The following is a 13,140-nucleotide window of genomic DNA, read 5'->3' as shown; positions in this document are numbered from 1 at the left end:
TCTGTAACCACGCTGCTGGGGATAAAGTTCTGCTTAATAAAGCCTTCAATTGACATTACCTCAACCTGCCTCGTGTCATACTGACGGTGCTACAATGGGTAAAGGAGTTGACAGGGCAGATAGATGGATAGGAGACATTACCACAAAATTAGACAAGGCCATTAAAGGGTGATGCCAAGAAGCACTTCTTCACCCAAAGAACGGTGGAACACTAGAAATTTTCTCCCCCAAAAAACTGTTGATGTTAGATCAATTGATATCTTTTTGCTAATCACAGGGTGTTATGTGTAAATGGACAGATAGATGGAATTAATATACAGATCAACCATGCTGTAATTGAATGGTGTGGTAGGTTTGAAGAACTGAATGGCCTACTCCTGCTCCTATGAATGTCAAGAAGTCCTTAACATGCTTCTGTGAAATATAGTCCCGATTAAAGGTTAGAAATTGATTTTGGGTTGGATAAGAATTGTTTGCATTCTTTGGACAAAATGTTATCACTAACAGCAGTGGTACTGGCTGAGATTATTCATGAAGGCCCTGCCTTTTCAACCTTGCCCCTCGCCTGAGGTGTGGTGACCCTCGGGTTAAATCACCACCAGTCAGCTCTCTCTCTCTCGAAGGGGAGAGCAGCCTGTGGCCCTCTGGGACTGTGACAACATTACATTTCATTTTTGGCTGCGTGGGGGGGATGCATTACCAGTGGAGTCCTGCAGGGATCAGTATTAGGTGCTGTGCTGCACCAGCAACGATCTCAATGAAGGCACCAGTGTGTGTGTATTTTATGACCTCAGATGAGAAAAATATATCACTTGGATGTGGTGGGAGAATAGACCAAAATCTGGATCATTTAATATAGCTATGCCACATTATACGTTTTCAGTGCTGTGAATTTAAAGTTATTCAGCAGGAAAGACCTAAATGTTACAGGACATGATCATCTGAAAATTCAAAGGAAATTTTGTAAGGTCAACATAAAAGTAAATAGAATTCTAGGATGTATTGCCAAAATACAAAACAAAAAATGTTATACTGGCCTTGGTTAGGCCTTACTTAGAAAGGTACACCAAACACATCAACAATCATTATGGGAGACAGTAGAAATCAATCAGATTTAACCTAAAAATAATTGTCGATAGCGCTGGTGGTGGAATGTTTCCTGCTGCTGGTATTCAGCCTTGTGTAGTTAAGAGTTAGCTGGCACGTTGAACTCCAAAACGGCAGTGCTGGTATCAAATCAGAGTTCAACCTCTACCTGTGCACTAATCTATCCTCTAATACCCAGCTCAACCCACACTAGATTATGTGCACATACTCCTCTGGTGGCATTTTGGACCTTTAAGGCTGCTCGAAGCACCCAAAAACCTGGCTCAAGGGATCAAATTCTGTACAGATCAATATTGCAGAACGTAAAAAAAACCCAGCAGATTAAATTTGGAAGTCATTAAAACGCAGAAAGGACAGGTATAAAAATGTGTTCCAATTTTCTGGTCGACAGAAGGAGAATATGGCAGTTGCAACATGGACAGAAACAAAAGTGTTTTTTGGAAGGCTCTGTGTCATCTGACCATGACTAGGATGTATGAATCTTCCCTGTAGCAAGTTGGTACCAGGATCGAGGTCTAGTGGAAAATGTGGACAGGTGGAAACGTGACAGCAAGTCAATGGCACCGGGTAGCAATCAGGACCCACAAACCTCCCCTGTGTTTTTGAAGGGGTTCCACTTGTTTGGAACTCAGGTAATATTGTACATGATCATCATTCATACAGAAAATTCTTTTCTTTCTCATGCTGGTGTTGTTGGTCTGCAGAAAACCACTTCTGGTATTTTGGAATTGTTTTGCATTGAAATCACAGTTGTCAGTTGTACAGATTATGAGTTCAAAATCTCTGTAGGGGCCCGGAAAATCGGTGTGCAATAGCATTGCAAGATAGTCTTCAAATACTGGGGATGTGAGGGTTAAGAAAGAAAAAAGGGATGCTAATACACACTTCATATCCCTCTACTGCTCAAACTGTCTGTCTGAGGCTGCAAGATCTAAATGATTATTATTGGCTCCTTGAGCTAGAATCATTGATATGAATTTCTTAGTGGCGACTGACGTCACTATGGCCGAAAGCGGGAGATGACCCCATGTTGACTGATAGCGGGATCCTGGGTTGGCATTTTGCCAGCGGTGGCAATTAACAGGGGTCCAATCGCAGGTGCAGCAGCTCGGCTGCCTTAATAGTGCCACCTCTGGCAGTAGCCGTCATTGAGGTCGCAGCCCGTGGCAGTCAGTGCTGTGGTAATGGTTTATTTGTGGAAGTCAGGGCCAGACAGGCAGGGCCCTGTGATTGGTAAAGGTATGGTGTTGGCGCACCAACATCGTGTTAAGCGTGGTGATGGCCACTGCTGCCGGTCGACATTCTCCCCCGTCCTGGGGACCTGCTGGGAGGCCATCAAGGTTCACCTGAAAGCCTCCCCGTATAGCAACGGACCTCCCAACATGGGCAAACTGCCAGCAGAAGTGTGAGGTGGCTCTTAATTAGACCACTAAGTGACTCAATTGTCTGCCCAGCAGGCAACTGTGTCACTAAGTTCCCACTGCTGGCAATACGTCATGGCAGTGGAAAGACATCGGACTCTCCCATCAACACCTTCCCCTGCCATACTGCCAGCCTGTCTACTAAAGACCATCTCCAATGGTTGGGGAAAATTCACCCCATAGAATCATAGAACAGTTGCAGCACAGGAGGAGGCCAAATGGGCACTGTGTGCGTGTCATCTCTCTGTCACATCCTAAAACCACTGCCTTTTCCCTTCAGCCCTGAAAACCTTTTTCCTTCAGATTATTACCCAATTCCCCTTTGAATTGAATCAACGTCCCTAACACTCTCAGACAGTGTATTCCAGATCCTGACCACTCCTGACATTAAAACATATTCCCTTCTGTCACTTCTGCTTCGTTTGCCAATTCTCGGAAATGGGTGTCCTCCGGTTCTTGACCATTCCCCCAATGCGAACAATTTCACCCGGCCTCTCAGTTCAAACCCATCAAGATTTTAAACACTCAATTCAAATCTCCTCTCTGAACAGAGTAGTTTCATCAACCTAGCCACATAAATCTTATCCCTCAACCATTCTTGTAAATATTTTCTGCACCTTTCAATTAGGGGAGGCCCGAAATGAATATTTTGCTTCAGTATTCAGTCGAGAGAGGGACCCTGTTGCTCATGGGAACAGCCTGTACCAGGTTAATAGACTCAAACAGGTTGCTATTAAGAAAGAGGATGTGCTGGAAATTTAGAAAAACATCAGGATTAATAAGTCCCCTGGGCCTGACGGGATATACCCAAGGTTACTACGGGAAGCGAGGGAGGAGATTGCTGCGCCGTTGGCGATGATCTTTGAGTCCTCACTCTCCACTGGAGTAGTACCGGATGATTGGAGGGAGGCGAATGTTGTTCCCTGTTCAAGAAAGGAAATAGGGAAATCCCTGGGAATTACAGACCAGTCAGTCTTATGTCTGTGGTGAGCAAAGCTTTGGAAAGGACTCTGAAAGATAGGGGGCCGGGATTCTCCGAGACCGCGCCGGGTCGGAGGATAGCCGGCGGGGGGGTGGAGGGGGGCCACGCGAATCCCGCCACGCCGCTCTGATGCCGGGCTGCCGATTCTTCGCCGACCGGAGAATCGCCCCAATCGCGCCGGTGCAGTGCCAGTCGTGGACCATTGAAAGCGTCCCCCGCGGCTATTCTGCGCGCTCGATGGGCCAAGTGCCCACTGAATCCCGCCGCCGTCGTTTGCGTATGGTCCGATCCGGTGGGACCTCGCCGTTCTGGCTGCGGGGGCCGTCCTGGTGGGGGGGGGGGGAAGGGGTGGAGGGAGCCGACTCCAGGGGGGGGCCTCCACGGTGTCCAGGCCCGAGATCGAGGACAACCGATCGGCAGGCGCACTAAGTGGATAGCCTGCGGGGGGGGCCTATGTTCCACCGCGCCGAGCCCCTGTAGGGCTCCGCCATGTTGCCCGCAGGCCGGCGCGGAGATGCCCGTGGCACGCATGCGCAGACCCATGCCGGCCATGGCGTGCATGCGCGGACCCCCATGCAGCACTCCGGCACTGTTCTAGCCCCCGAGGACGGGGAGAATGACTGAGCCTGGAGGCCCGTTGACGCCGGCATCGCTCGTGCCGGTTTTGACACCCCCGTCAACACTTGGCCGGGATTTCGGAGAATCCCAGCCAGGATTTATGATCATTTAGAAAAACATAGTTTGATTAAAGATAGTCAGCATGGCTTTGTGAGAGGCAGGTCATGCCTCACAAGCCTCACTGAATTCTTTGAGGATGTGACAAGACACATTGATGAAGGCCGGGCAGTGGATGTGGTGTATATGGATTTCAGTAAGGCATTTGATAAGGTTCCCCATGGTAGGCTCATTCAGCAAGTTAGGGGGCATGGGATACAGGGAAATTTGGCTGTCTGGATATAGAATTGGCTGGCCGAAAGAAGACAGCGAGTGGATGGAAAGTATTCCGCCTGGAGGTTGGGGACCAGTGGTGTCCCGCAGGGATCTGTTCTGGGACCTCTGCTCTTTGTGGTTTTTATCAATGACTTGGATGAGGAAGTGGAAGGGTGGGTTAGTAAGTTTGCTGATGACACAAATGCTGGTGGAGTTGTATATAGTGTTGAGGGCTGTTGCAGGTAGCAACAGGACATTGACAGGATGCAGAGCTGGGCTGAGAAGTGGCAGATGGAGTTCAACCTAGATAAATGTGAAGTGATTCATTTTGGAAGGTCGAATTTGGTTGCTGAATACAGGGTTAAAGGCAGGATTCTTGGAAGTGTGGAGGAACAGAGGGATATTGGAGTCCACATATGTAGATCCCTCAAAGTTGCCACCCAGGTTGATAGGGTTGTTAAGAAGGCGTATGGTGTGTTGACCTTCATTAACAGGGGGATTGAGTTTAAAAGCCGTGAGGTTTTGCTGCAGCTTTATAAAACAAAAACTGTGTCCAGTTCTGGTCGCCTCATTATAGGAAGGATGTGAATGCTTTGGAGAGGGTGCAGAGGAGATTTACCAGGATGCTGTCTAGACTGGAGGGCATGTCTTATGAAGAAAGGTTGAGGGAGCTAGGGCTTTTCTCACTGAAGCGAAGAAGGAAGAGAGGTTACTTGATAGAGGTGTACAAGATGATGAGAGGCATGGATAGAGTGGATAGCCAGAGACTTTTCTCCAGGGTGGAAATGGCTGTCATGAGGGGACATAATTTTTTGAGGGGACATGATTGGAAGAAGGTGTAGGGGAGATGCCAGAGGTAGGTTCGTTACACAGAGAGTGGTGGGTGTGTGGAATGCATTGCCAGCAGAGGTGGTGGAGTCTGAGTCATTAGGGACATTTAAGCGACTCTTGGACAGGCACATGGACAGCAGTAAATTGAAGGGGTGTCGGTTAGGTTGATCTTAGATTAGGATAAATGGTCGGCACAACATCGTTTTTTGATTTTTGAGGTTAGGACCATGCATGTGATGCAGAAAAATGGAAACATATGCAGAGAATCCAATGACATGGTAACTTCTGTGGTGTAGAATTGCTGGAAAATGTCAAAATTCAAGAAAGGATTGTAAACAAAGGAAACTCATCATATGCCGGGGGGCTGGGGGGAGGGGGTGAAGGGGTGAGACTGATTTAAATATTATAATCACGGTTAATTGTTTTGTTGACAAACTCATATATCGTGTTAACCAAATAATGGCTTTAATATTTCAAGAAGTTTAAAAAAATACCTGTACAACATCTTCAGAAATGCCCCATACAAAACTGGAGGGGAAGGTTCCTGTAATAGGTTTATTTTCTGGTACAGGTGGGAATCCATTGTCCTCTATCACTTGCCGATAGAAAAAAGCAGATGATTTTGGCATCACTTCTTTCTCTTCGCTTTGAAAGTCAATGTAAAACAATCCTCGTCGGGTGCTATAACCAACATCCCATTCAAAGCCATCTACCAGGGACCATGCTGTGTATCCGATGACATCAACTCCATCATACTTAATTGCTGTGAAAATACAAATGCCAAAAATGTTAATGTTGAAGTGTTATATTGACATAATGTGTGGAATGTGCATATTTTACAGGGAAACATTTATCTTCACGATTGGTCTGCTACATCAAATTACATTGCAAAATCAGGCAGCTTGTTAATGACTACCCTAAAGTTGTCCCAAAGCACTTTAACGCCATGAAGTATCTTTTGAAGTGTAATCACTGTCTATGAAAGCACCAAAACCATCAAATGGCTAACAGATTTACTTTATTTTGCATAAAACTGCTGAATTAAATGGAAGCAATCGAACATTCTTCTCTTATAACGTAAAGGTATCAATTATTTTGCCACATACACACTTCATTCATTTTTTTTTCATTTTGTTTTCTTTTTTTAAAATAAATTTAGAGTACCCAACTAATTTTTTCCGATTAAGGAGCAATTTAGTAGGCCAATCCACCTACCCTGCACATCTTTGGGTTGTGGGGGCGAAACCCATGCAAACACGGGGAGAACGTGCAAGCTCCACACGGACCCAGAGTGACCCAGAGCCGGGATCGAACCTGGGACCTCGGCACCATGAGGCATCAGTGCTAACCACTGCACCACCATGCTGCCCCTACACACTTCCATCATTGATCAATAGGGAAATTCGATCACTGGATTTTTAGTCCAATTTAGTTCACTATAATGTGAAATTGGTCCAAATTAATTCAGGAAATGCAGCAGACAAATTGCAATAGTATGACCTCACAAACAGCAATGTGATAAGGAATAGATCATCTGTTTTAATGATGTTGATTGCAGAATAAATATTGTCCAGGTCACCACGGGTAACTCCCCTGCTCGTCCAAAAGTTCCAAAACCTAGGACTTAGCTCCTCCCTCTGCAACTGGATCCTCAACTTTCTGACCCATAGACCACAATGAGTAAGAATAAACAACAACACCTCCACCAAAATAGTCCTCAATACCGGGGCCCCGCAAGGCTGCGTACTTAGCCACTACTATACTCCCTATACACACACAACTATGTGGCAAAATTTGGCTCCAACTCCATCTACATGTTTGCTCATGATACGACCGTTGTGGGTCGGATCTTGAACAATGACGTGTCAGTATACAGGAGGGAGATAGAGAACCTGATGGAATGGTGTAACGACAACAATCTCTCCCTCAGTGCCAGCAAAACTAAAGAGCTGATCATTGACTTCAGAAAGCAAAGTTCTGTACACACTCCTGTCTGCATCAACGGGACCGAGGTGGAGATGGTTGACAGCCTCAAATTCCTAGGTGTGCACATCACCAAATATCTGTCCTGGTTCACCCACGTCGACGCCACCCCAAGAAAGCACAGCAGCGCCTATACCTCCTCAGGAAACTAAGGAAATTCATCATGTCCACACAGACTTTTACCAACCTTTACAGGTGCACCATAGAAAGCATCCTATCTGGCTCCATCACAGTCTGGTAGGGCAACTGCCGGCCCAAAACCGCAAGAAACTTCAGACGATTGTGAACACCGTCCAGTCCGTCACACGAACCTGTCTCCCATCCATTGACTTTATCTACACCTCCCGCTGCCTTGGGAAAGTGGGCAGCATAATCAAAGACCCCTTCCACCCGGCTTACTCACTCTTCCAACTTCATCCATCGGGCAGGAGATACAAAAGTCTGAGGACACGCACAGACTCAAAAACAACTTCTTCCCCGCTGTTACCAGGCTCCTAAGTGACCGTCTTATGGACTGACCTGATTAACACTACACCCCTGTATGCTTCACCCGATGCCAGTGTCTATGTACTTACATTGTGCACCTTGTGTTGCCCTATTACGTATTTTCTTTTCATATTCTAAATAATCTGTTTCAGCTGCACGCAGAAAAATACTTTTCACTGTACATTCATTGGTACACGTGACAATAAACAAATCCAATCCAATCCAATCCAAATAGTGTCATGGGATATTTTACATCTACCCTCGAGGGAAGGCAAGGTCTTAGTTAAATATGTCATCCAAAAGACAGTACCTCCAAACGTGCAGCCTCCCCTAGAGTGTCACTTCAGATTTTCATAGATTATCATAGAATTTACAGTGCAGAAGGAGGCCATTTGGCCCATCGAGTCTGCACCGGCTCTTGGAAAGAGCACCCTACCCAAGCCTACACCTCCACCCTATCCACATAACCCAGTAACCCCACCCAACACTAAGGGCAATTTTGGACACTAAGGGCAATTTATCATGGCCAATCCACCTAACCTGCACATCTTTGGACTGTGGGAGGAAACCGGAGCACCTGGAGGAAACCCACGCACACACGGGGAGGATGTGCAGACTCCGCACAGACAGTGACCCAAGCCAGAATCGAACCTCGGACCCTGGAGCTGTGAAACAATAGTGCTATCCACAATGCTACCGTGCTGCCCATTTTATGCTCCAGTATCGGAACGAGACTTGATCACTCAACTTTTGGACTTGGAGATGTAAGTGCTACCAATTGAGCCACAGCAACACTTATCACTGGGGTCAACAAGAAAACTACCATAAATATAGGGCGGGTTCTCCAACCTCCCTGCCGGGTTGGAGAATCCCCGGGGGGCAGTGCGAATCCCACCCCGATGCCGGCTACCGCATGCCGTATGGATGCCAAGCGGCCATCCATTTTTGGCCAGTCCCGCTGGCGTGGGTTATGCATGATCCCACATGACGGGACCCGGCAGGTAAGTCGGCGGTGGCGGTCCTCGGAAGAGAACGCTGCATGCACGCCGGCCCTTTGGCGCTTGCGGAAACACACGCTGTCCCTTCGCCGCCAGCTGGAGCGGCGCCCACCCCTCCGGCGTCAACCTGTTCACTTCGGAGTGGTTGGTGCCGGTTCTCCCTCCGGCGTGGGGACTTAGTCCCCAGAAGGGAGAATCCCACTGATATTTGATGCTTTTAAAAATGTATGGCCCAGCTAATACAAGCAAAATCTAACCCTGAAGAGAAATTGGATTGGTTACAAATTTCAGCTATGGTTGGGATTCAAACCCATGTTGTTACAAGGTTAATGTTTATAAGCTGAGGTAAGTGCTTTTGAAAAGTCAATTCTTCAACTGGAAGTCAATGGGTGGCATTCACTCAAAACATTTCAATGGCCGTGATTCTCTGGCCTCGTTTCGCTGGAGCGAGGGTGCAACGAGCTGGTGGAATAGTGGGAGAGGCCAAAAACGAGAACCGTGATAGGCGCCAAGCCGTTTGCGATGCAACCAGCCTGCTCCCGTAGGCGAAATCAGGATCCCGACGTAGCGTGGGGTTGGGAGGGGCAAATGGAGGGTTGGGGTGCTGGTCGTGTGGGGGTGGGAAGGTTTCAGGAGGGGGGGGCGGTCAACTCAGGCATGTGGCCTGGTGTAGGTCATTGTCCTTCTTACGGCAATGGAGGCCTGTCCTCCTGGTCACGCTTCCCAAGCTGACGGACGCTGCCACTTCATCCCAGGCATCACTGGCTTTCCTGTGGCTCGCCCTCCGGACCCTTGGAGGAACAGGAGATTCCTCCTGGCCTTGACCGCATCTAGGAGCCTCCCCAGGTTCGTAAGCTGAATGGGGTTGGCTGTGTGCAACTGTTTGACCTTGTTAGCGGGGAAAGACAAACGCAATCCCGGATGGCGAGCGTGAAGTCCATGGGGCCTCGTTAAGTGGACCAATTGACGTTGAATTGCATTTCTGGCCTCGCTCGGTCGAGTGCCTGCAAGCTAGCAGCTGTTCCCTCTCGTTAGCACACTTAGAATACTCTCTGGAGAATGGCGTCCAAAGTATCATTTTAGGGGGGTTTGGCAGGGTGATTCATAGAATCATAGAATTTTACAGCACAGGAGGAGACCATTTGACCCAACCTATTTGGCACAGGCTCCAGATAAAGCTACTGAGCAAGTCCCATTCTCCAACCCTATCTCCATAGCCCTCTAAATTCCTCACTTTCAAACATATATCCAGCTCTGATTTTCAACCTCCGATGCAATCAGCCTCTATCACTCTCCCAGGTATTCCAAACCCTAACAACTCTCTGAGTTTCTCCTCATCTCAGTCCTAGCTCTCAGGAAACTGTGACTCCTCGTCACTGACCGACCGGCTTTTTGGGTGAGATCCACACCGGAATTCGCCCACACTAAGTCATTTTTTGGGGCCCTTCCCGGTCCAGCACACACTTGGAATTTTTTTCAGCAATGGGAAGTTGAACTCACCAGCGAAGCTGGCTCCTCAGAGACCGGGCCGCCACCTCGAAAGTGTTTCCCGATCTCCAAGTGAGCTTGAGGGTCCACCCCACTCATGGACAATGCCAACCCCGACACACATGATATTCAAGACCAAGAGATAGATGGATCAAAAATCTAATCTGATTATCACCACACCCTTCCAAATGAGGACATGCCGCTATGGGGTCGCTGAGGACCCTCCCTTTACAGGCCTTCCCACACCCCCTTTTTACCCCCACCTTTTCAGGACTCCAACCCGTCATCCCGCCCAACTTTTATGAGGCTTCTTCATACCGCCCTTCACCCCCCCCCCCCCCGCCCACCCGTCATACTATCCCTCATCCCCCTTTCATGGCCATAGCCCTCCTCAGGTCCTGACTCTTGACAGTGCCAGAAGTCTTCAATGGACTCACCAGGGAGTTGAGAGCGAGTGGCGAGTACCTGCCTGGTGACGAGCATGTTTGTCTTCTGAGCGTAATTCTCCTTGAGAAGCGTCATGGCTTCGGCATAGTTTGGCGTGTCCTGGATTAGCGGAAAGACGCTGGAGCTCAACCTTGAGTACAGGATCTGTATCTTCTGAGCCTCCGAGACAGGGGCGGACGCCAAGTTGATATACGCCTCGAAGCAAGCTAGCCAGTGTTGAAAGTCCTTTTTGGCATCGCTTGAATGCGGATCCAGCTGCAGGCGATCCGGTTTGATACGGAGGTCCATCTTTTGAAAATCTTAAGGCAATAAATTGATGCACGATCAATTGCACAAAGACTTGAGTTGGATACAACTGAGGCTTTATTACGCTAAGATGTGTTGCCTCCCACAGCAGCTGGCGAAATGGCTGCAGCATGGAGGACACACATAATTATACTCTGCCTACTGGGTGGAGCCAGCAGGCAGGGACTATTAACGAACCTGTAGTACAGGTCCTACCATACATCACCTAATAGATGTGCAACAGTGGTTTACCACAGGCCTCTCGTGAGATTCAATGGCCTTGTCACGACAACAAGTTGGGCATGACAAGGCTGTTACATCACGCCCAATAATTCCTAAAAGATAGCAGATAATCAGATTAGATTTTGATCCATTGATCGCTTCGTGTTGAATACTATGAAGACGGAAGAGGCTAAATTTGGGCATCATGAATACTTCATCGGGAATCAGAACTGTCAAACAAAATCACAAATTGGAATTGTTGAAATATTTCAAGCACTTTGTTGGTTAGTTGGTTGCTCAGCATTCTTTGAAAGAGAACTCGGTCTCTATCAGAATAAAAAGCTCAATACTTAGTGACAAGATTTCGCAGCTTGAGATTTGGTTGATAGATTTGTTCTATAATTGCCAACAACTTGTGATGTGTATACATGTTAATTTTAGCTTGAAAGCAATGTTTAGTCCATCTCATAAGACCACAATCAGAATTAGCCCATTTGGCCCATCGAGTCTGCTCTGTCATTCGATCATGGCTGATATGTTTCTCATCCTCATTCTCCGGTCTTCTCTCGGTAACCTTGATCCCCTTATTAATCAAGAACCTACCTATCTCTAAGAACCTATCTATCTCTGTCTAAAAGATACTCAGTGATTTGGCATCCACAGCCTTCTGCGGCAAAGAGTTCCACATATTCACCAACCTCTGGCTGAAGAAATTCCTCCTCATCTCAGTTTTAAGGGATCATTCCTTTAGTCTGAGGCAGCACCCTTGGGTTCTAGTTTCTCCTATCAGTGGAAACATCTCCCCACGTCCACCCTATCCAGGCCTCTCAGTATTCTGTAAATTTCAATAAGATCCCCCCTCATCCTTCTAAACTCCAACGTATACAGACCCAGAGTTCGCAACAGCTCCTCATACGACAAGCCCTTCACTCCTGGGATCATTTTTGTGAACCACGTCTAGGCCCCCTCCAAGGCCAGAACATCCTTCCTTTGATACGGGGCCGAAAACGGCTCACAATATGTGAAAGAATAAATAAAATAGAAGTACAAATAACTGGTTATAAATTCACAGGAAATAGCAAAGCAGCTAAGCTTGAAATTTTGATGGCTTTGTTATAAACAATCCACATTGTTCCACATCAACATTATCAATTCTACGTCAACATCATCAGTATAAATAGGAGTTTGTATTGAGCTTTGTTAGAAATTTCCAATCTCTTTAGACTACTGAGCACCAAGATGTTACACAGCAGTTTTTTTCTCTCTAAATGGTGATTCAAGTTCCTTACTGCAGACCCCTTTCACAGGGTCAGGTTTACAGGAAATGTGGTTGAGAGTGTTAATGCACAACAACCTCTCCTGTAATGCAACCTGGAAGGGGTGTAATATGCACTAAGTAAGTAAAGTCACCATAGTCCCCTTTCCCCTTTGGGGGGAGAGCTGGCTGGTGGTGATTTTACCTGTGAGTCACCACACCTCAGGCGAGGGGCAAGGTTGAGAAGGCGGGGCCTTCATGAATAACCTCAGCCGGTACGGGAATTTGGGATAGACAGCTGCTTTGAGATGCAGAACAAGGCCAGCAGCACAGGTTCAATTCCCGTACCAGCTTACCCGAACAGGCGGCAGAATGTGGCGACTAGGGGCTTTTCACAGTAACTTCATACTTGTGACAATAATAGATTATTATTATTATTGAACTCACGCTGTTAGCATCGCTCTGCATCACAAACCAGCTGTCCAGTCAGCTAAGGTAAACCAGCCCCCCATTAAGCAGCATGCAATCAATTGACCTGCGATTCCTATGCTTTGGCTCAAGTTGCACATCCCCTTCCACTCTCCATTGGACAGCTTGTCATGGACTTGCATCACTGTAATTAACATAACATCATGGAAACCAATCATTTCAATTTGGATATCAGTATGTACGAAGAATGAAAAGATTAGGAACATTTAGGGGTCA

At 47.2% G+C, this 13,140-nt stretch overlaps 1 protein-coding gene across 1 annotated transcript in view; it reads right to left on the bottom strand.

Annotated features, from left to right (window-relative positions):
• kl (klotho) overlaps nt 1-13,140 on the bottom strand; it is a 118,684-nt gene that overhangs the window by 46,105 nt on the left and 59,439 nt on the right. The window contains exon 3 of the mRNA XM_072477003.1: nt 5,766-6,034. Within this exon, the coding sequence (XP_072333104.1) occupies nt 5,766-6,034 (269 nt within the window). The remainder of the gene's footprint in view (nt 1-5,765; nt 6,035-13,140) is intronic.

The sequence above is a fragment of the Scyliorhinus torazame genome, chromosome 15 (genome assembly GCF_047496885.1).
Source record: "Scyliorhinus torazame isolate Kashiwa2021f chromosome 15, sScyTor2.1, whole genome shotgun sequence".
Classification (NCBI taxonomy): domain Eukaryota; kingdom Metazoa; phylum Chordata; class Chondrichthyes; order Carcharhiniformes; family Scyliorhinidae; genus Scyliorhinus; species Scyliorhinus torazame.
This window is presented reverse-complemented; position numbering and strand designations above follow the sequence as displayed.